This window comes from Diadema antillarum, unplaced genomic scaffold (assembly GCF_040938485.1).
Source record: "Diadema antillarum isolate AM-2024a unplaced genomic scaffold, OU_Dant_1.0 scf00000017, whole genome shotgun sequence".
Lineage (NCBI taxonomy): Eukaryota > Metazoa > Echinodermata > Echinoidea > Diadematoida > Diadematidae > Diadema > Diadema antillarum.
The window spans coordinates 3,961,199-3,986,946 of record NW_027270906.1 but is presented as its reverse complement, the minus strand read 5'-3'; the positions used below and the strand labels follow the sequence as shown (position 1 = coordinate 3,986,946).

The 25,748-nt window shown below is 37.1% G+C and overlaps 1 protein-coding gene across 1 annotated transcript in view; it reads left to right on the top strand.

Annotated features, from left to right (window-relative positions):
- The first annotated feature begins 11,010 nt into the window (after window positions 1-11,010).
- Window positions 11,011-25,748, top strand: part of LOC139725841 (arylsulfatase-like) — a 36,070-nt gene continuing 21,332 nt past the window's right edge. The window contains exon 1 of the mRNA XM_071636923.1: window positions 11,011-11,374. Within this exon, the coding sequence (XP_071493024.1) occupies window positions 11,011-11,374 (364 nt within the window). The remainder of the gene's footprint in view (window positions 11,375-25,748) is intronic.

Sequence of the window (25,748 nt, the reverse complement as noted above, 5' to 3'; positions counted from 1 at the left end):
AAAAATGAATGATGTAAGCCCAAATTAACCATTTTACACATTGTACGTAATATTTAAACTATGAAATGTAGTGAAAGAGAACCTCAAATGTGAAAGCTGAGTTCTTCATTCACAGAATATTCTCATCTTACGTCTGAATGTATTTATCCATCTGACTATAAATATTCATTAAGTTTTGATGGATAATTCAAACAAGGTTTAAAAAATATATTTTTGCAGGCACTTAGAAGGAAGTAGGTACAGTCTTTATGAACTCGATATGCTAAACAGTTGTTTGACCTATGGTAACGTATTTGGCTCATCCCTTTTAATGAAAATGAATAAATAATTGTTCAACTTATCAATGAATCTTGAGTAGTTCTTCATATGTTGAAAAACACTAGAATAAATATGCAACAGAACGCTGAAACTTTTCTCGGAAGCGTTTCATAAACTACTTTTTACTCTTTCAAAGTTTGGTAACGTATCTGGCGTACCGTAAATGAATCTGTCGGTGAAGTTACAGAGCAATTTCTACTGAATATTCTTCATTTGAACATAACTTTAATTTTTTATGGAAGCGTCATTCTATGTAGAATTGTTTTATGAACACTTTGTTTTACATAACATTATTTGTCACCGTGGGTGCCCTGAATTATACGTAACGTATCTGCTAAATCTGAAAAGCAAAAAACTGATATGCTGAATCTTAACTTCGTCTTGTAAAATAAACGTTCAAAGTTGTTGCATAGAATATGAAAGTGGCTGGGTTTTATAGAATAGAACTTTGGAGTTTATGAGCACACAACGATTTGTTTGTAAAAACATTTACATTTTCTTTTCAGCATTTTGATTATGTGGTAACGTATCTGTCGGAAAACTTGGCATTAAGTTGTGAGACACTGACGCAGAAAGAAAAATCATGTGGAAGTGTTGATCTTTTTCACCTCTCTGTCCTTTTGGTGTAAGAATATAATCCCGAGGTCCAACAAAACGAGGCATGTAATGTGTTGGGATGAATTTTGACCAGATTTGATCCCCAGAAAGCACAAGACCAATGAGCAAAATTCGGTCACGTATCTGGGGTAACGTATCTGTGGTAACGTATATGGTCGATCATATTATTATGAGAGCGATATCTACCAAATATTTCTCACTTGTACTAAACTTTAATGTTGAATCGATGCGTCATTCCGAGGAGTAATGTATAATATACAATTTGTCTGACATTGCAATATCTGTCGCAGTGGGTGGCGTGAAAAGTATGTCACGTATCTGTCCAAATAAAAGTGTAGAAAACCGATATTTCAAACATTGTACCGTATTCTCTAAAAAGAGCTGTTGCACAAAAAATCTAAGTACTTGCAATGTATGAAGTATATCCTCAGGGTTTCATATACACAGGGTCATTGCATAGTCTTGTTATTTTCGCAATGCTGTAACACTAAAGAAACTGGTAACGTATCTGGCGGTGAACTTGGCGACAGGTTTCAAAAGGCTATAAAAAAAGAAGTCAATGAAAATTGTGGATCTTTTTGAGTATTGTGATTAGCACATATGATATGCTCATCGTCCATGAAAATGATATTTGGAAAGTGTGTTTGTGGACGGAGAGGAGCAATAAAACATAATTCTGAAATAGCCGGCGACACTGCGTTTTGGGGGTCTTAACGAAGTTTAACAGCAAAATTTTATACAAAAAGGCAGACAACCGCATTTGATCGTGTTTATTTTTAACAAATAAAGTCCTCGTGATATATTATAAACATTTAAATAGTATCTAATAGGTTTCAGGGAACCGCAAACTGTCATGGAATGTCGGCGACACCAAAATTCCGTATTTGAACGCTTTTACTGAGAATGGGCCATGTATCCCATAAATCTGAGTTAGTAATCAACAAAAGTGCGTTGCCGTTCCTCTAGATGATATTCTTATTACGCCGACATTCGGAAGGTTCGTTGTTTCAAATTAAAAAAAATGAAATATTTTCGTTATTCGAAGACTTGTTAATCCAAAATTGACACAAAATAGTTATTCCGACGTTTTGTTTACCCGAGGACGATTATATAGCCGTTATAGGTCCTAGAGCCTAAGGTTTGTAGTGTCAAAGTTTTGCTAGTGTACTCACCTTCTTTAAACTTTTGGATTAACGAACTTTATTCCATGTTCCGATTGAAAAAACATTTAGAATAACAAAGATTCTTATCGTTTTGGGATAAACGAACCTTCGTAATAGATTAACGACCCTTATAGAAAAACCAACCTTCTAAAGAAAGCCACAGCGTAATGCATTTTTCAATTTACGAACAGTACTTGGGTATATCAGAATTTACGTGTTAAGTAATAACAAACCTTTGGAACAAAGAATCTTATTTCATTTCGGATTAACCGTGCAAGTTCTCCTCAGAAACGGAACGTGACACAGGGAGCAAGCGCAAAGCCCAAGCTAGGGTGACCCCTCCTAGGCCCGGCGGGGAGGGGGGGGGGGTACATAACTTCTTTATTATTTGATGTATCACAGTCATATTTGGCACATGAGTAGAGCAACTCAAACTCTACATGACCCTACATGTGAACTTTCTCAAGGTCACAAATTGAGGGCGCTATTTAACAAAATATAAAGGAATACATTAAAGGCACTCAGTCGTGGCGAGTGGTTTGTGCGGCACGGAGACGAACGCAACACGCTGCCTCCCCCATTCTGTATCAAATGTGGTGACCCCGAATGAGAATAGCGCTGGCTCAATGGGTCAGCGAACAAAACGCGTAGGCTACAAGAGCGCTCTCTGTGCTAATCTCCTAACCCAAAATGGCTGTCCGAGCGAGCCCACAGAATTTGTGAGCGAGCCACGTGTGTTAGCTTCCGAATGGACGCACACACTCAGTGCGCATGCGCATGAAGAGAGGCCAAAAGAGCCACGCGTCTTCTGGCCTCTCTCCTCCAATCACCGCAGCTCGCGGTGACAATGTTTGTGTATGATGCGTACACACACATGCACACACACACACACACACACACACGCGTCTTCTGGCCTCTCTCCTCCAATCATCGCAGCTCGCGGTGACACTGTTTGTGTATGATGCGTACACACACGTGCACACACACACACACACGTGTCTCAGTGGCAGCATTGTCCCACACGTTTATGGATATAGCACCGAGTCTGGCATTGCGCAATTGCATGCACAAACTTCGGTCGTTCGGAGTTTACGTACCATTAGGGATGGCGATCGGCTGCCTTTAAAAAATGCAAAAAACCTTATCTTTCTTTAATATTTTTCTATCCCTATTTTTATGTCTTTATTCTGGACAAATCATTTTCATATTTGTCACAAACCAAAAGTAAGTCAAACTTTACTGTTTGTCATGGTTACAATTTCTCAAGGTCCTCACATTACAGTATAAAGAAATGTATTTTGAGACCTGTGATGCAATGTTTTGAATAGATACAATTAGTGACTGTAGTTATCACATGTTATATTTCCATGATATCAGAATATTGAGTTTGCAGAATGATAATAATGATTATCAATCTGCAATTATGATAAACAGGGGGCACGAGAGGTAAAACTTGTGTGAAAGATTCAAAATGACACAAAATAAGATGGTAATCTTTAAAAAAAAAACTTTTTCAAGTATCTCTCTTTTAACTATCTATTGTTTGATGTCTATGTCACATGAAAAATAATAGAAATAATAAGAGAAGCATTTCAGGTTCATTCGCAACCATAACTACTTCATGTTTTCTTAATTCAGCAAATTACAGCTGAGAAAACCCCATTTCATCCACTATTGTCCTGGAACAACAACAACAACAACAACAACAACAACCCTGTAAAATCTGACTTACATGGTTGTCAGCTCACGGTTGCTATGGCAACCAGAAATATCAGACATTTTTAATAATATATCAAAAAGTTCGCAATAAAATTTTAGGAAAAGTCGCCAAATCTGGTTGGAATTGGGTTAAGGACGTATAGGAGTGGCAAATGAGAATATAGAAGTGGGCACACCCCCCCCCCCCCCCTTGGGCTATATCGGGTTCAGCGTCCGCCAATCAGTGAAGAGACCCTCCTTAAATAGTTCTTCCGCTATGTATTTTCGTATTCAAGGCAATCTGCATTTCGTTGTAACAGATGAGAACATTTCTTTTGTTTTTCTTTGTTACTGGCGCTCGGAAAGCATTTCGATAGTTTTACTGCAGTATCTGCGAGGAAGTTTTACTGTTTCGCATTATGTATTACCCTTGCGTCTCGTAACCACTTGAGTGTTGGAGTTTGTGATTTGTGTGCCGAGTTGTTTATTTCGAATGGTGATGATAGTCGTTGTGAATGCTTGGCAAAGGACGCAATGATTATTTTGATTAGGGATAGTATTCATGATTACTGCAATGCTGTCATAGACAGTTTGCTTAAAGAAATGGAACAGTTTTGGTAGAGATGTGGCTTCCAACGTTTTTGATGACAATGTTTTGAGATAATGAAACACCTCTAATGAGATGAAAGAGCATAAAGTGTTATAATTCTTTGAGGAATTTCAAGTTTATTTGATGGAAATTGGTTTTGAGATGGCTGAGATATCCAAAACAAAGAGACCCCAATAAAAGGTGGGACCCACCTGCCTTTAGAGTCGCTTTGTTTTAATTTGCGTTTGGATACATCAGCCATTTCAAAACAGATTTTCATTAAATAAACCATGTAAACTTTTATTACTTGTTAAAATTCTATGCTCTTTCATATTTCATAAAGTAATTTCGAAATATCTCGCAACAAGTTAAAAGCTGAATTCTCACCTCAAGCAATATATACCATCCTTTTAACACGCTTTTCCTTCTTTCCTTTTCTCCTCTTACCTGTCACTCTTTTTTTTTCTTGTTTTTCCTGGGTATACGATGAACATAGCAACGACGACAACAACAACAGAAACCCTACCCTAATATGCCAAGAACCAGGACGTAGTGCTGTAACAGCCAATTAAGTCTCTTGAGGGAACATGCTGACGAAGAAAATAAATTAGTGATAGTGAACACTAACTTGGGAATAATTTTCAAGAAAGACGAAAAACATAACTTATAGGACGGGAGGGAGGGAGTCAATTAAACAAAATAATTATTCACCTCATGCGGATGCGCGTTCATGAATTCAAGACTGGAGGATATCAATGACGCAACGAAAAAGAATATATTTCCCAGAATCGATCTAGCACCCGTGTCGTGCCCGAGGCTTGATATTGATTGAACGAATAATTACGATAATCATAGCATTTTCTGATACAAAAACAAATTACACATTCGAATGAATTGATGGTTAATGACTGTTAATGGCCGTACCAAATTTCGTCTCGTTCAAAAGATTAATTAAAGAAAGAAAAAAACAAATATGTAAAATAATTTCCGATCGATGTAATGTCGCCAGACAATCATAGTTTCACACTAAATTCGTGAAAAGCGTACATTTATATCCAACGTATGGTATATACATGAAAATTTTTAATTATCAGCATAGTCGATGGAACACTTAGCGCCGGAGCGTATCTTCGATGAATGTCGGCGGAGCAACTGTCGGCGGAGCAAAATAATGTCGAAGGAGCACAATGTCGGCTGAGCAGTGGTTGCTGGCGAAGCAAATGTCGCGGAGCATTTTAGATTTTGTCACAATTTTCGGAGCAATATTGTCGGCGGAGCGTATATCGTGTCACAAGGCAGGGGGCCACAACGTATGTGCCTATATTGGCAGCTCGCACTTATACTTTATTAATAGTCATAGTTATACTCTAGGATGGGGAGACTAGTATACGGCATACGGCATACGACAATTTTATTCATAAATTTTTGTATTATTATGATAAAAAACATTCCTTTTGTTCGAGTAAAACATCGTAAACGTACACAAAATCCTCGGATAACTTACTAAAGGTATCCTGATTTCCATTGAAAAGAGAAATCGTCTTTATAACAAAAATCAGATAAACAGCCATCTCCGGAAAATTGTAATATATATAAACGTTACTGTAATAATGTTAACGTCATTAATCCGGCAATCCCGTAAACTTTATCACATGCATAAAATTATCATTCATTAGATAAGAACATTTACTACAACTACAATAAAGAATGAGGGTGAAAATATCAGTGATCCACAAAAAAAAATGCAGATATTTTCAATACTTATTTTGTAAATGTCGGTTTGAAATTGGCTTCTGATATAGATATTATTTATGATGATTTCACTCAAACTCTTCCTGAACCCTCAGTAAATTCATTATGATTATTTTTTCGGCAAATGAGCCCGCATGAAGTTGTTAACATTGTACAATCTCTCAGAGTTAGTAAGTCAACTGGACACGATGGAATAAGTGTAAACCTTTTGAAAAAGGTTATTCATTTTAATTCTTTTCCTTTGTGTTATATATCTAATTTATCTCTTACCATGGGTGTTTGCCCAAATTCTTTGAAAATAGCCAAAATAGTACCAATTCACAAAAAAGATGATTCATCATTAAAATATTGTGTCTAACTATCGGCCAATATCGGTTTTACCAGCCATATCAAAAATTCTCGAGAAAATAGTGCATTGCCGTCTTTGTGATTTTTTACTTAGTAATGATATATGTGTATCAAATTAGTATGGTTTTAGAAAATTTCACTAAACGGATCAAGCTATAATTCAATTCCATGATAAGATAATAAATTGTTTGTCACGTAAAGAACATGTTATTGGTATATTTATTGACCTTAGCAAAGCATTCAATACTATAGATCATGATATTGATTAAAAAAAAAGAACTCCGTCATTAATGCGTGGCAATACTTTATTGTGGTTTGTAGATTATTGTTAGGCATCACGGACCAGATACATGGAATGCTTTACCTGGCTCCCTGAAAACACGAACATCACTGTGTTCCTTCATAGCTAGTTTAAAGAAATATATATTTTAACTCAATATATTTAGTAAAATGAAATATGATAATTGATATATTTTTATATATTTTTGGTCTGATTTTGTTAGTATTATTGTATTGATATATTAAATCATAATTATATATTATAATGACCCCAACACAAACATTAATGCACCTATTACTGCACACGCACAGCACTTACTCACGTCTTCTTTTTCCCTCTAAAGCGTAATATTGCAATAGAAAATAGATAAAGCTACTTTTTGCGAGAGGCAAACATGAGTTACATTCCCAATGAGGCCATCAGCCCTGCCAAGCCTTGCTTACGCTGACGGTCTCCTACATGTACTTCCTTATCGAGTCATATGTACTGCCTTTTCTGTATTAGGCCTACATGCAACTATAAATGTTTTACAAAGATTTTTGTTATGCATATAGTATAAACTGCACTTTTGAATTGCTCCTTTGTCATTTAGTTATGTTTTGTTAAAAAATTGTCACACCCATGTAATTCATTTGATTTGATTTGATTTGATTTGATTTGAGAAGTAAAATAAATACGAACGGACGAATACAATTTTCCCCTTGACGTCAACGCACTGCATGCACAGTGAATTCAGAGTTTGCTGTGAATAGGGAGTTCGCTGTGAATTTACAGTTTGCAGTTAGCTACGAATGGGGAGTTCGCTGTGAATGGAGGGAAGGGGGGGGGGTGCTGTGAATGGAAATTTGCTTTGAACAGGGAGATTGACGTAAATTTGGAGTTACATTGCTGTGAATAGGGAGACTGATATTTAATTGGGACAGGAAGTATACAAGTCTGAACTTCCCCTAGAGTATAATACTATGAGTCTTAGTATTGTATTCTATAGGGAACCTCCAAAACTCTTATGAAAATACATGGAAGCTTAAAGGGTCATTCCAGACGACTTTCATAATTTCACATCATGTAGTACATAAATCGACAGCTCCATGTATAGATTTGTGGAATTTATTGTGGTCATTGAGCAGAGAAACAAGGGGGTTATGTATGTTTTTGTCAGAGTTTGTTTGTTTGTCTGTGTGCAAAATAACTCAAAAAGTTTGGAACAGATTTGGTTGAAACTTGCAGGAAAAGCTGATAATGACACAAGGAACAGATAAATCCATTTTGGTAGTGATCAGGGAATTTTCATTAAATTACACTGAACAGTGTTAATGACATATAGAGCCTCACATAATTATTTAGAAATCGAGCAGTGTAATTCCATTACAAATTTTGAAAACATTCCTATTCCTCAACCCAATCCCTATGAATTCTGAAACTCTGTACTCGGTATAACTAATTCATAGTTGTTCAAATGTAAAAGTCTAAAAATCATGCGGAGGTCTTCTTTAAGTCGTGCGACGTTTCGCGCGCCTAACGATATAGCTTCTTAAGGCGTCCTTCTAGAGGAATAATCGTCTTTATGATCAAGTATGCGTGAAGTCGTGCAGGAATGTCACGCACTGATGGGTCTTCACTGCGTGAAAAACGGCTCGGAATCCCCCCCCCCCCCACGCCCCTTCTTCCTGTTTAGGTTAATATTTCCTCCACGTTGTTCCCAAATGGATTCTTTGACGTCTCTCTCTGTCAATAATCGTCTCCACGTCTTCGAATGGTTACTTTGAGGTATGAGTAAACAGCTGATTCCGGGATGCTGTTCATGCTGATGTAAGTCTTCTGTCTTTGCTCGTACGTGCAATCCAGTTGTTTGATTTATAAGAATTTTGGAGGTTACACTTCGACGGGATGAATAATAATCTGCATCAGTTTATACTCTGTGGGGTAGGGAACTTCCTCATTTTATATCGTGTGCTATCGAAGTTCAATTCCACTCTCTGCGCATGCAGGCACGCTGCGCAGATTCGCCGTCCCTTCATCCGAAACTTCCAATCAAATTCAGTTTACTCGAACAATTCGATACTCAACTATTAAGAATCACATACACACACATGTACACACACACACACACACACACACACACACACACACACACACACACGCACGCACGCCCACACGCACACACGTCACTCACATACCACAGCAATAATCGTGGTGCCATCTACGTTAAAATTACACCCATTGCGCATGCACGCTGCGCATGCACATTCTATGCCTTCCAGCATCCGAAACTTTTGATAAATACACCCGACTCAAATGGTCACTCAAGAACAGATGACTGGATTTTCACCAAACTTGCAGGGTTTGTATGATAAAATAAGGGGAATAAGGGGAAAAAAGAGTAAAATTTGGGGGTCATGAGGTCAAAGGTCTATATGGGTCATAGCGGACATAAAACAAGCTCAATCTCCGAATAACTCAAGATTGGATGATCAGATTTTCCCCTCATGCATTGTGTAGACGCCCCTATACCTTTATGTTTATGTTGAAGATAATGCCTATAAGAAGTGAGCGATATTTGAATCATGGCGGCTTGGCGCAGTTCTGCTCTCTCTCAGTCCGCCAATGGCTCTTGTTTCAATGTATTCCGTTCACCGAGGGGGGCTCCCCCCCCCCTTCTGTCACATTCTCTCTCTCTCTCTCTCTCTCTCTCTCTCTCTCTTTACAGTCTTCTACGCACTCCTATTCGGGGAGCTGATATACATCATAATCTTACACTATATCCTTGTGGTAACAGTAATACTAATTTGTCATAAAATGCAATTGTGTGTGTGTGTGTGTGTCTTGTGTGCGTTGCGTGTGTGTTGTACGTGTATGTGTAAATGTGTGCATGAGCGTCTGCGTGTGTGCTGTGTGTGTGTGTGTGCATAATGAAATTTGTATCATCTTGTAATAAATCGATTTGTACGTATATTGTTTATATGAAAAAAAATAGATTGACAAAAACAACAAGAAAGTAGAAAGCAGGGGGGGGGCGAAATGCATAAGGTAGGAAAGGGAGAGGGTGAAAGGGATTGGACAAATACGCAGGGTTACGAGGGGCAGCTGGGGAAAACTTCATTGGGGAGTGGAGTTGTTTGCTGTGTACATGTAGATTGTAACATTGCAATTTCTTTTTCAGTTGTTATCAACCTGACAAATAAAATACATGGTGTTTATATTCAACTTTAAGCTTTACTTTTCATTTCCGTTAAATAAACAGGGAAAATTATATACAATACATTTACAGAACATATTTGTAAGAATTTCAAAGACGTAAATTAACAAAATACATGTGATCACGAGTAACAACATAAATTCATTTCTTTAAAGGTATATACATATGCATAATACAAAGATGGGAATGGAGGGTCCCACTAAAAAGCAAAGCTTGTACGGTATGGGACCCTCAGAAAATACATAAGGGAACGAATAATGACTTAGTGAAACTACAAACAGATATATGAAACAAAATCAAAGAAACCAATATTAACTGACATGAAATCAAATTTGGAAGGAAGGAAAGAAAAAAAAAGGAAAAAATGAAACTACAACACGCACCATCGTGGACACAAGCAGACCGGATTCCATGATGTAAGAGCAATGATAAGACTCACCCTGGATTGATATTGCGAAGAATTGGGTACATATATACCGGCAAGAATTACATGCAGAAAAGCGGATATTAAAGGAGAGAATATAGACACAGTGATATACGGTATATTATATTATCAAATTGTAGCTTATATTTCTGAGACCAAAACGTTGTACACAGGAAGGATATATATATATTCTTATTACTTGTGTCCAAGTCATGTTAGAGTTTGTTACAGCAGTACCAGTTTGCCTTTATATTGCCTGAATGTTAATGAATAAATACCATTGGAAAAAAAAAGTGCGTGTTACCACCGCCGCTAACATGTGCAACATCTGCCGAACACAATAGCTTCCGCCTTCCTGTTTTGTGATAATACGGGTTTGTACATGCAAAATACTGAATCAATATTCTCCGGTGCCAATCATCACGTTGTGTTTTATTCACAGAATGATTTGAGTTTTTCCTTGTCTATGTCCTCTTGCACGCCCCCGACAGTGGGGAGAGCTTATAACAGTCGGCTGGGATGAGGGCGCCGCCATAACGCTTGGAGTGACAAACTACAGAGCTCATCCAAGTTGAGGACAATTCTGGCCAAGTAGGCGGTTATCTCAGACTGTTGAAGACAAAGATGGGCATCCGATGGCAACTAGCCTGCTTGCTCCTGGTGGCGCTAGCAGGGGCGGCTTATGCCGCCGGACCTGGTCACAATGATGGGCGAGGTGACGGTCATAATGGCCATTGTGACGGGGGGAAAAAAGAAGGAGGAAAGTGGTCGAAGTCTTGTAAGCACCGAATCCGAAATCCTCGCGACAAACCTAACTTCGTGCTCTTCTTTGCAGACGATATGGGCTACGGGGATCTGGCCTCCTACGGACACCCGACTCAAGAACGAGGAGCCATCGACGACATCATGGTCAAAGGGGGTATCCGATTCACTCAAGGCTACGTACCTGACTCTCTTTGTACTCCGAGTCGCACAGCTCTGATCACAGGTATGATTAGCAGGACACTACAGGCCTATTTATCGTCTAAGTAGGCATTTCACTTTATTTAACCTCATGGAAACTATCAGAAAATGAAGAAAATTCTATATTACCTCAGACAGTCTATCCCTCTTCCTACAGCTGCTACTTTTCGACAGGACATCGAAGTGTTAGAGATTAGTATACGTTGTGCATAATTATACAGATTGTCAAATGTGCTGCCCCTGGTTTGAGTCCCTAACAGAATTGGTGTGCCCCTTAGCAGAAAACCCAGATCCAGATGTTGCGCCAAAAGTCCTTCTTATAGCTTTGTTCGCAGTTGTAACAACTGGAACTCCTTGCCAGACGCAGCTATCAGAGCAACAAGTGTAAATCAATTCAAATCTATCCTTGAGAAACACTGGAACAGCCATCCCCTAAAGTACAGCCCATTATCAGAGGGATAATGAAACCTGGAGGGGCAAAAAGCAACGCTTCACGTCTTTATTATATCCAAGTAAACTCCAAGTAAAGGCGCTTTAATATCCGTGTTGCTTTCGCGTCCGCAATTGTTTATTTACACGCTTTCATTGATTAATAAGTTGCCACTGTGAAAAAAAGTATTTGAATACATTTTTACATAACGGATTTTTCTTTCGAATAGACACACCGTTCTAATTTGTTGTTTAAGATGAGGTTGATTTGTCGATGTACATCAATAATTACAATGTGATACATGTATATCATACTATTTCCGAAGTAAAGAACTTTTCAGTTCACAAACACCTCGTCTTCCACTTTACTATAATAGCGTAATGAAAGAGCACTTGACTAACCGCTTTTAGAAAACAGGGAGAATTATTTCTACCTTTAAAAGGAAGGCTAGTAACTGATCAGTGGGAATCAGTGGAAATGCTAGGAGATGATTGTTCCAGTCCTTATGGGATTCCTTCATGAGTACATTATATATCTATTGTTGTGTGAAAGTTATTTGCTTCAGAATGGTCTCATATTCAAGTAATGTGCAGTTTAATGTTTCCAGGTTAGCATGCCTGGTCAGTGACGGGGCATTAAGCTGCACATCACTTGAATATGAGACCGTTCTGAAGCAAATAATTTTCACACAACGATAGATATAATGTACTCTTAAATGAATCCCACAAGAATTGGAACAATCATCCCGCAGCATTCGCACTGATTCCCACTGATCAGTTACTAGCCTTCCCCTTTAACATAATGTCAGTATCAAGTTCATGGAACGTGTAATTTTCATGGAAAATGATTTTTTTTGTGTGTGTGTGTGTGTGGAATTCTCTTTATATTTTCTTCATATTGTTGTCCACACATGACATCATGAATTCTGGTAGTCTCCTGATCCAGAGGTTCCAACACAAAAACTTTAAAAATGTATAACTTTTGCATCGATCGATTGTCCGATTTTCCTCAAATTTTCAGTGATGTGTTTTACTAATGTTGCTGCTTTCTCTTAATCCACGCTGCTCTTTGGGTTTTAGTTTCCCGATTTTGATTTTGTCGTGTAGTTGTATAATAGCGAAATCTGTTGAATGAAACTTTCGGAATCAATATTGATTTGGATTTAATAATATGTTGTATTGTTTAACAAAATCATGACAAACGTAAAGTGTCTTTTCTAAAATTTTTGATATATAGCAGGCAAAGTTGATATGTGGCGATAATTTGATGCTAAGGAAAGGCCATCTTTTTTAAATATTGTTATAACTCTGGCAATTTTCACAGAATCTGGGCAAACGCCGGATGTGATAGACAAATTGAAAATACATAATATAGGGTAAACTATTTTGATACATATATTTTTTCCCAAAAAAATCAATACTTATTCCGTCATATCCTGTAGACGTAATTGGTTTTAAAGAATTAACAACATTCAAAATTTCTTGATGATTATAGTCCATCGTAAAAATGATTTCTGAAAGGATTTCTGAAAGGGTTTATCCCGATAATTCTTAAGATCCCCTCGAGGTGCATTAATTCTTTATGCTAAATTAGGGCCTATATCAACAAAATTTGAAATAAACATTATTTGAAATTCGTTCAAGGTCACTTCGATAAATCCTTGCCTTCATAATGAAATGATGTCGGGGCATTATCAACTTTAGAGCCAGTGAGATCTTTCACAACATGCTAGAGAAAATCAGCATTATTCTTTTTTTAATTCTATATTTTGAGAATGATACATCTTTCATCTTATTTTCTTTCAGTATAGTTATTGGTTTGTAAGCATCATAAGATGTCATAGTTTCATATTCATTTTTTTATTCTTATATCATTTTTTTTTCATGTTCGATAGCATTTATTGACACTCAGACCTACCTCCCCAGATGCCTAGCCCGCCAATACAATAAATATGATGGCTATAACCACTTGATAACTTGTCCAAGAACTTTATTCCTAATTGAACGTATACAAGTTGCAATTTTGAAAGATAGAATGTGCGGGAACAAGATTTTCTTCTTTTTTTGTGCTAAAAAAGATGGGGACAATGTTAACACACTTCAGATTTAATCTGTATCTGTGAATAATTGTCATCTAATGGGCTAATTTTGATAAATTGAATACAGTAATAAGGAATTGGACTGAAAGAGGCGCGAAATTGGCCAGGAAAAGTATAAATTGTCGGGAACTAATAAAATAAGGGCAAAATATGGGATACGTGTTCATGGTTCAAATTCTTCCAAAAGCACCGAATTCGGCCCACAGGTCACTTACATCATACTTTTTCGATATTATTTTGACGGGCGCCAAGACTGGCGCCTCCTGGGGCTGTCATATTGTTAAAATCCAATATGGCCGCCATTCAGGTTAAAGCAATTGTAATAACAAAATTGTAAGGGCTTGTATTAGAAATATTTCCAGCTCTGACTTTTTGCGAGACACTTTGAAACCACTGTATGAAACCCTAATGTAAAAGAGAATACACTTGAAGAGGAATTCAAAGTTGATTTGATGAAAATCGGTTTTGTAATGCCTGAAATATCCACACAAAAAAAAGTAAAACAATGCGACCTTGATAAAAGATGGGTTCCACCTTTTATTGGGATTGCTTTGTTTTGGATATATCAGCCATTTCAGAACCAATTTTCATGAAATGAACTTTGAATTTCTCTTAGAACTACCCAGCTAGCAGACTGACGGTCAAAAAGACGTCTTAATTTGGTGGAAACTGGTCAAACTGCGTATTAATGACGTCAAATTTACGCTGCTTTTTAACGTGCTTATCACGTCATAATATATAGCGACGTATATCCCTGATACTATAGAGACACGTCAGAATGACGTCAATTTCACGTGAGCGCTGTCGTCAGAAAGACGTCGTAAACTGGCGACAACTTTTGCTCAAATGCAAGACGTAAAAACGACCTCATACTTGTAACGTCGAAAAGACGTCATTATATGCCGTCTTTTTGACGTAAATAAGCAAAGAAAATAGACTCTGTCAGGCGCCCGCTTTTGAGTTTACGGTACAAAGAAAAAAAAAAGCTGGAACATTGATCATGATAGATTCCGTACTTTTGTCGAGGCTTGGTATGGAGCTAGAACACTATAATTATGGCTATAATACCACCATTGAAACGTGCAGTGATATTTCAGTTTCCTATGAATGCATATTATAAAAACTCGTCAGTAGCGTTTGTGACTGCGATGCGATGCTCCAACTCAATGAAAAGATCTTGAATTTGGCTAATGTCGGGTAAATTAATTTTCTTTTGGTTATTTACCATTAAAGAATGAAATTACCTTGCGCCAAATGACAACACATAATAAAACTATCGTGTCAAGTCGCTTCCACATTTAATGTGTATTACTTGAGAATCGGAGCTGTGGGTTGCATTTTTTTTTCTCACGGTATCAAATTCTAGACATATTATGGTTATGCTATGGTTATGCGGGTGAACTGCAACCATACCTCCACTATCTCTATTAGACGCTACTCTTTTGTGTGTGTTTGTACCAAAGTTTAGTTTGTACGATACTGCACGATTTCGATTCAAGAAATCACGCATGACTTCCTTCCTTGGGTGTCAGTCGACGACTTAATGGTTTGATACATTTAAACTCATAAACCTATCTGGAAATTTGATACCAGTTAATGCCAGTAGGGGTTTGCCTTCTGTTGGTTTCTATATTGATCATGAGTTTTCATAAAAAGGGACGAGTACATGAATGTAAATTTATTGTGTATTTGTAGTGTATACAGCTGTACATACGAATTAGACACAATAACAGTCTCAATATTGATTTGTACTATTTTGTAAGATGTTTGATATATCACGCAGCTAGCAAACAGCGTGTAGCAAAATAGCGTCTAAGCAAAAATACGTTTTGACATCAATCTAAGACGTGTAAATGACGTCCAGTTTCTTTGTCTATTTACGTCAAAAAGACGGCATATTACGACGCCTTTCTGACGTCTGAATATAATAGGGCCTAAGTACAAGATATCGCACATGATTGCAGTAAAACAGTTTGAGACAGTTTGCTTGAGATTGTCTGGAGGAAAATCTATCATTAAGCGCAGAGTAAGCCTAACTTTAACACGAAGAAAAAAGAAGATATAATTATTCAGAATCCTTGACGATTTAACTTTTTTCTTCCCTTCCCTAAATTCATCCCTATAATAAGTCAATATAATTATATATATATACATAATTCAGATTCAGATTCAGATTCATTTATTGTCCATTCAGGAAATTCTTTTTGTTTGCATATGGACATACACATAGGAATATCTAAATACTACATACATACATACGTAAGGCCTACATAGTTCATTGGTATCATAGTGAAAGACATCAAATTGAGGCGGACGTTGCTCTCTGCATCTTTTCCCTTTTAATCGAGCTTTCGGCCTGTCCTGACCTTCATCATGATCTACCAAGAGAAAACACATTACAATAATTGTCTAGATGGTATAATGTGCCTTGATGTAATAGGTGCAATACCATAGCGCAATATCATACGATATAATAATGACAATAATAACATTAACACTAATAATAATGATATCAATCTTCTGAAATATTGCCTTTGCACAAATCAATCATCTACTTTAACACAAAAGTACAATCTAACATCATCATCAATTGTGTATCATACAAAAATGAAAAATGGAAACTTAAATTCAATTCCTGTATCGAACTTCCGAAATATCATAATCATACTTTGCCATTATTGTAAACATACATACACATATTTATGATATACAATCAGAAAAAAAGAACACTTTTAAGTTAATATTTCTCATAGAACATCTGGCTAAAAATCAATGTATTATATACCATATCAAAGGTAATTTAATTGGCTATCAACCTAGTATGTCAATGAAAAGGGAAACGTTATGCATGAGTGAACACATTTGTTTTTTCTTCCAAGACACAAAAGTAAAAATTGCATAAATGAACAGGTTGTTATACATGCGTAGGTGATCTTCAATATTATATAAAAATGAGAACAAAAGAGAAATTCATTACAATAAGAAACATGATTTAATTTTGAAAATAAACCTATTATTTCTATCATGTCTTCATAGCCCCAAAGATAAAGAGAGGCTAAAAATAATGCAGGAAAGTGAAGAATCTTTTGTCAAATCCAATTTCAAATGACATGAGAGAAGAAGCAATATCAACAATAATGATGGAAATTTTGATTGTTTTTTTTTATTGACCTACCAGGTTGATGGCCAATCAGATTTCCTTTAATAAGGTATATAATACATTACAGTTTTATCAAAATCTTCTATTCAAAATATGAACTTGAAAAAGTGTTTACTTTCTTCTTTTTTTTTTGCTGAGTGTATGATATATATATATATATATATATATATATAATATATTCATATATGTCTATATGTCTATATGCATTGTACGCGTATGCTTACACACACATACATGCATATGTATACATTATAATTAGTACGATACTTTTTAAATCAACATATAATATACTAGTATTTGAATATTACCAAAAATAATAACTTAAACAACTTCCAAAATGTATTAGCTTTCAAATCAACTTTCAAATCATGCATATATATATATACATATATAATAATAATAATAATAATAATGATAATAATAATGAGTACAAACCCTCCATTCTCCCCCCCCCCCCACTAATAATAAGAAGATAGGGGAAAAAAGAATAACAGTCCGAGGCAAATGAAGGGATGGTTCTATGAACCATCAAACAAAAGTGAGTGGAAAGGGCACAAACGGGGTTATTTTTTTTGAATGTTTGAAACGGAACATTAATGGAGATATAAGCTATTTCTTCCTGAAATAAAAGGTGTGTATACATGTGTGTACGTGCGGGTCAAAGGGTGCTCTGTATTTTTTAATTTTATTGATTTATTCATTTTTTTTTTTTAAGGGAGGGATAGCTGCGCGGGAGAATGGCGGGGGATCAAGGACAAATCTGTGTACCACTATGTGTGTGTACTTGTCAGAGGGGGCTCCTGTACCTTTTTAAAGGGCGGGAAGAAGCCAAACCTCGGATTTCAACGGGTGTTGCTACCTGTCGAAACTCAAGTTCTGTCACAAAGGCAAGCGGCGGAATAAAATTCCAACCATTGACAGGGTCGGCACGCATTACTATTAGATTTTTGGGCGGGGATGGTCTTGAGTAAAGAAGAAATATAGAATATAGAAATATCATGAAAGGAAAAAATATGAGACCCTCATCAGACCCGTGGATTTCCACAGGTACTGCTGGTTCTTCGAATAATAGCCTTCGTGCTTGCCGCTTGAATTCTCGCTTCATCGGAGACATTCAGGGTGACAGTGGGGAGGGAAGATCCAACGAATCACAACGGATGTCTGTGGAGGTGGTTGGGAGATACAAAGACTCGCGCTCCAAGGGGCAGACAAACACAAATGTTATAATCTCTGCTTCATGCCATCGAGACATATGAAAAGCACTTCATTCGTTTTGATTAGTCGACCGTGCATTCGGTACTTGGCAGTCCTGTACCCTATACTTCGTTCAAGCTTCACTACCACAGACTCTCGTATGGATAGCATAACATGTAAAGGGGTAAGAATGTACCACCCCCCCCCCCCCAAGATTTGGAAAGCAGAAAAAATGGGGACAATTTGCGTTTATGCTACATGCATGTGAAGCCGCTCCCTTTCAACATATTTTCAAGTAAGATGATATCGTTCAAAATATTTCACCCAAAGTGTGCAACAGATTGTTGAATTTCACTTCTGAATATGCAACATCTCTCCTGCTTGACAGGGGGATATCCCACTCCCACACCCTCCCCCTCTGTGCTCCTTTCCCTATAGCCTATAGTACACGTTTCAGATTGACAAAAAAAAATCTGAATAATTCTGAGTGCATATAAGATTTATCACTGTTATTCCAATAACTCAAACGTTCCTGCATGTACAAGAGAAATGTTCCCTTTTCATGAACCATTTTCTCGCTGAGTTACCCCCATATCAGATTTAGTGCAAGTATTTGACAATTTCCAAAATTTTTCGTCAAATATACGTATACGAGATACCTCAATTTCAACGTTAAAAAGGCAAAAGCTCCCTCTTATGAGACGGATGGGGATAGCCATCTCCCACGCCTTCCCTCTGCTCGCACCCGTCACCCATCTCCATGCATAGACCATGGTTACACTTTGCATGGAGATTAACAATTTTCCAGTTGTATGCCACAAAATGTGTGCGCGTACTGAAATCACAAAACTACAAAATCTCCCTCGTGAAGGAGGGGGAATATGGCTTATACCATCTCCCACATCCTGCTTTGTCTCCTTCCACAGACTTGCTCACTTCTCTCATTGACAAATTTCGAGTTGATATTCCAACAAAAGTGCATGTGCGCAAGATCGTTGAATTTCACTTCTAAAAATGACAAATCTCCCTCAAGTATGGGAGGGGTATCTTCCCACCCTCCCATCAACTGCCCATTGCTTGGTATAATCTATCAAAGACTTAGTACACTTTGGGGAATGACAATTTCCGAATTTTACACAAAAAGTGTGCTTCAAATCGCTTTATTTCAATTCTAAAAATGCAAAAACTGCGGGTCAAAGGGTGCTCTGTATTTTTTAATTTTATTGATTTATTCATTTTTTTTTTTTAAGGAAGGGATAGCTGCGCGGGAGAATGGCAGGGGATCAAGGACAAATCTGTGTACCACTATGTGTGTGTACTTGTCAGAGGGGGCTCCTGTACCTTTTTAAAGGGCGGGAAGAAGCCAAACCTCGGATTTCAACGGGTGTTGCTACCTGTCGAAACTCAAGTTCTGTCATAAAGGCAAGCGGCGGAATAAAATTCCAACCATTGACAGGGTCGGCACGCATTACTATTAGATTTCTGGGCGGGGATGGTCTTGAGTGAAGAAGAAATATAGAATATAGAAATCTCATGAAAGGACAAAATATGAGACCCTCATCAGACCCGTGGATTTCCACAGGTACTGCTGGTTCTTCGAATAATAGCCTTCGTGCTTGCCGCTTGAATTCTCGCTTCATCGGAAACATTCAGGGTGACAGTGGGGAGGGAATCACAACGGATGTCTGTGGAGGTGGTTGGGAGGTACAAAGACTCCCGCTCCAAGGGGCAGACAAACACAAATGTTGTAATCTCTGCAATCGGCATCAGAACAGAGCAAGAATGACTGAAGCAACAACAACAGGAAATAGTTGTAACAGCAGAAAAAGAAAAAGTAAAGAAAGAAGAAAAAAATTAAAACATTTGACAAAGTAAAAATAGAAATAGACAAAATGAAAATAGAAATGGAGGCCCACACAGTCAGATAGAAAAGGAAAAAAACACACGCATAATGACAGCACTAACATATAACGGCTGTCTGGGTGGGCATCCAAACTGAAAGCAAAAGTCATAAATTTATGTGCAGAAAATGTTGGGCGGAGAATAATGAAAGAAAAAGAAACTGCTTCATGCTCTGCTTCATGCCATCGAGATATATGAAAAGCACTTAATTCGTTTTGATTAGTCGACCGTGCATTCGGTACTTGGCAGTCTTGTACCCTATACTTCGTTCAAGCTTCACTACCACAGACTCTCGTATGGATAGCATAACATGTAAAGGGGTAAGAATGTACCGCCCCCCCCCCCCCCAACATGACACGACTAGACAGAAAGGTGGAAAATGGAAGGAAGGAAGAAAGAGAATGCCTATATACACGCTGATCAAAGAAACGAAAGAGGGAATTGAAGAGGGAATTGAAGAGATGCTTTAAACAGCCGGTGGTTGCATACAGCCGTGTAAAGAATATGATGGCTATTTCATGAATTAATGAGTTCAGAGATTAATTGATTGATGGTTGGATGATGAACCCTGTGGTTATTGGGACTTGGTTAGTAAAAACGAACATCAGAGATGGTTTAAGAGAAAGGATTTCAACTTACGCTTAAAAGAAAACAAAGAAGGAGAATTTTTTTATTTCACAACTTAATGAATTCCAGAATCTAGGGCCTGTGTATATAAATGTATTCTGAGCCAATAATGTTCTCAGAAGGGGTAGATGAAACTCAGTAGATCATGTTGTCTGGTGGGATGGAAAAGTTGGTTTCTTGTAAACATTGAATTGAATATACAGGGAAGTACATTTGTGTTGAAATTAAACATAAACTGTCCAAGTTGAAAAAAATACAAATCTTTAATTTTTAAAATCTTTTATTTAGTGAATAATGGATCTGTATGGGAACGCCACAAATAACACGAAGTGCCCTTTTTTGTAATAACAGTAATCTATCTAATAAAGTTTGATGAGCGTTCCCCCATGCTAAAAGACCGTAGTTAAGATCAGGTAAAATTAAAGAGAAATATAACGTCAGCAAAGAAGACAATGGAATATGAAACTTCAGTCTATTGATGATACCAATATTACGTGAAATTATTGTACTAATGTTAATAATATGTGGCCTCCATGAAAATTTATCGTCTACTGTAATCCCAAGGAATTTTCTATGAGATACGCGTTCTAATTGAGTGTCATCAAAAATAATCTCTTTACGTAAAACTTCTATAGAATTACATGTACTAAATAACATATACTTAGTTTTCAAAAGATTAAGAGATAATTTGTTAGCTCTTATCCACTGGGTCACTTTTTTCAATTCGGAATTAACAATGTGTACGAGTTCATCCGGATTTTGATGTGAAAAGAAAATACGTGAATCATCAGCAAAAAGTATAAATGACAACACGTCGGATGATCTGCAAAAATCATTGATATAAATGATAAAAAGTAAAGGTCCTAATAAGCTACCCTGTGGGACGCCACACTTAATGAGTTCGAAACTTGAAACGTTCTCGTTCAGAGATACGTATTGTTTGCGGTTTTGCAGGTAGCTCCTGAACCACTCCAAGGCCTTCCCCCTTATTCCATAATGAGCAACTTGTAAAGTAAAATTTCATGGTTTATTGTATCGAAGGCCTTGGAGAAGTCCAGGAATATACCAAAGATGAGAATGATTATCAATAGTATGCGCTGCGTGGTCGATAAACTTCAAAAGGGCATGAATGGTACTGTGTTTTTGACGAAACCCAAATTGAGAATTTGTAAAAACATTATGAAAAGTTAAAAAATTAATTGTTCTTTTATATATCAATTTTTCCAAAACTTTAGATAAAGATGAAAGCAAGGAAATGGGCCTGTAATTACTCATATCAGACATTTGTCAGAACCATCGCCTTTTTTGAACAAAGGGAAAACCTTAGCTATTTTCATAAAATCAGGAAAAACACCACATGATATAGATCTATTAAAAATATGTGAAAGTGGATCAGCGATTGAAAATAAAATTCCCTTTAAAATAAAATTACTTATGTCATCGTAACCAGCACTTAGCTTGTCATTCATTGCAGTAACAATATCAATAATTTCATATTTCGTAGTTGGAACAAAAAAGATAGAACTTGGATTTGATTGACCTAAAAATGTTGAAAAATGCGTATTCTCCCCAATCATTGAAAAATAAGAATTAAAAATATTAGCTATATCACTTGGATCTTCATATATTTTGTTATCATATCTTATTGTTGTAATATTTGATTTCTTTTTCGATATATTCATGGCCTGGTTCAAAACCTTCCATGTATTCTTCATGTCATGTTTATATTTTTCTAACTGAAACATATAATATTTCCTCTTTTCTAACCGTATAATCTTAGTTAAAGTATTTCTATAGGAAGTGTATTTTTCTTTTGACTTCTCAGTTTTTTCCATTTTGAATTTATAATATAACCTATTTTTCCTATTGACTGAAAGAAGAAGAGATTTTGATATCCATGTAAATCTGGGGGATGTTTTATAATTAACTAACTTATCTTTTGATTTAGGTATATATTCATCTAAATGATTATTAATTATCCCTGAAAAATTATTAAATGATATATTAACGTCATCACTATCGTAAACACTAGACCAATCAGCCCTATCTAGGCTAGCACCAAGGCTAGCCAAATTTTCTGGTGTAGCTCTACGTCTGGTTGGAGAAAAACCAAATTTATTTACCGAATACCCGAGATCGAAACATGCTATAATAGGGAAATGATCAGTCATATCGGATAAAATTATAGAAGAATTTAAAATTTGCAATATATTAGTGAAAATATTATCAAGAAGGGTGGCGGAATGATTTGTAACGCGTGTGGATTTCAAAATTAATGGCAAATATGAGGCTGACAAACCTGAACTCTTTAAATCAACGTTTAGTCCTAAAATATTAATTCAATAGAGGGAAAGACTTCCTGAAAATAATTATGTCATCTTAACTGAGGCTTAAAAGTAATAACATGTATCATACTTGACTAAGGTTGAATTGATGACTTGCATGATTTTAGATCGATACCGATAATTGATATTTTTGTTGTTGTTTAACGTATTTTGCTAAGTGGCCTCTTGCTGACAATTCTGTTGCACTACAAACAAACGAACAAGCAAACTTCAGATGTTTAAACGTTAAACGTTAAATCGGGAGCTATAGCGCACTTGCTTGGTGAGGTTCAGAGCCGCTGAAAAGTTGGTAAGATTAGACTGTGTCCCTGAACAATCCTATTATTGTCAGTGCTATTGTGCCCCACCAAAAAGAAGCTGTACCTTTTCGGTGGGGGACACATACGCGTGATAAGGAGGTCGCAATGTGAACCATCACTGACAAAAGACCAAAAAAAAAAATCCTACGTATTTCAAAAAGATCTTAACGGACATTTTCCGTTAAAACGTGAAGGTCAAATCCTTCAAATCCCAAGTAAATGGTCAGCACCACCCATGGACACAGTAAGATGTCCACAAAAACGAATAATCACACTTGACCGTCTGACTTTCTCCTGTACACCGTTCTACATGCACGTCGCACTTTTAGAGAGGACTCTTTTTTTTATTCGGGGGAGGGGGCAGAAGCACTGCGGACTGCAGCCCACACGATTGAAAGTTCACAATCACAATTCGTGAGAATTACATCTACAATGAGAAGTGAGAGTACCCAGTGGTGGAAAAAATAAACAACAGATATTTGGGTGTTATCGTAAAAATATATTTGAGATAATTTTCCTGAGGTTGTGGATTTGGATTTTGTTTCGTTCTGATAACATGAACGGAAAGAATAAAAAGATAAAAGAGGGACAATGAAGTACGGCTTTCTCAGAGTTTAACCTTAATGACCTCTGCCATCTTCGTACTGAGAAAAGCCCAAATATCATCAAGGAAAGATGTGATATTGATCGTGATGGTGGTCGGGAACTTTCGACACCTTCGCATGTTATGATATTCATATCGAGAGTCTGCAGTGGTAGTGACAATGTAGCTTGAAAGAGGTACAGGGTACAATCCTTATACCCTGTTAAGACTGCCAAGTACCGACTGCATGCGGTCGACTGATAAAAACGGATTACGTGCTTTTTAGATATCTCGATGGCATACAGAAAAGAATAGAACATTAATATTGTCTGCTCCTTGGAGCGGGAGTCTTTGTACCTCCCACCAAGGCTCCTCCACCTTAGACATCCGGTGCGATACAAAGCGGGATCGATCTTCCCTCCCCATTGTCACCATTAACGTTTCCCCATGAAGCGGGTATTATCTCAATTTTTCTTTCTTTTTTTCTTCCCCGCTAGACATGAATGAGTTTAGTAGGAAACCTTGCAGCATTCGAGCATAGTGTTTACACTTACGTCACGGTGCTTGGACCTTGGAGTTTCTATGTACATCATTCGACATGTTTGACTGCGAATAAATAACACAACAACATTTTAACAATGCATGTTCAAAAGAAACCATTCTCATGCGTATCTCACTCGGAAGAGTGGTTAAATATCCCCTTCCATGTACTTTGGCAATTTCCGTTAAAGCGGGGTTCCCACTATCGTACGATGTATTACGAACGCCACGATTGGACATTCGTAACTGATCGTGGAAGTTTTGTTGAACTCTTCTGAAATTTCACGTTTGGATACGAGGTTATGTGAGTCAATACGTGTTGCTTCGCTTGGATGCGATATGGTTACGATTGGTCTATTTCAAGCAATACGATCTGTCACGATCTGATCTGCCGTTCAAATACGATCCGATAGGATTGTCCCGATTGAGTCCATGAATGGTTCCGATCTACCATGATCATTACGATCGGAATCCCAGATTTTGTGCGTGCAGCTACGTTCTGATACGTTCCAATACGAATACCGCGAACCAATGCGAGCAGTTGAGATAAGATACGATATCTTTCACGATCGGGATCAAAAGCGACCCCCATTTAAGTTGCGATTGGACCCGAACGGGCAATTATAGTTCGGCTGACAATGGATTTCATCGTTTCCTTAACTTCCGCAGAGTGATTAGGCCTACTATCCACAATCATTGATGATGGCAAGGGTTGACAGGTTGAGAATGATGACAACGTGACCTTTGCAGTATTGCGAATGACAATTACGTTATCATCAGAGAGAAAGCATCACCTAGGCCAGCCACAACCTCAGATAGTCCCTCCTCTAATTCAACCTAAAGAAATAAATTATTGAATCGACCTGCTCACCCTTCCCCTCCCCCTCCCCCCGCCAAAAAAAACCCCAAAAACGGAATAACCAAGATCAGATCATTGCCCTCTCTTCCCTAGAAAAAAAAAGATCAAGACAAAATGTTTTCACCTTCCTTTGAAATACATGAAGAAAATATGATATAACATATGTGTTATATACGCTAGATATAAGAAAGTTGGCCGAACTGTTAGTATTACTTGTGCAATTGTGTTTGATTTCATATTCGCATAGACAATATTAGTATGTATCATATGCATTTTTATTTAAAAATGTCGTTATCTCATGGGGTTATTGAAACTTTTGTTGGTTTGGCTTGATTTATTGTTGTTGTTTTTAACAGTGTTTA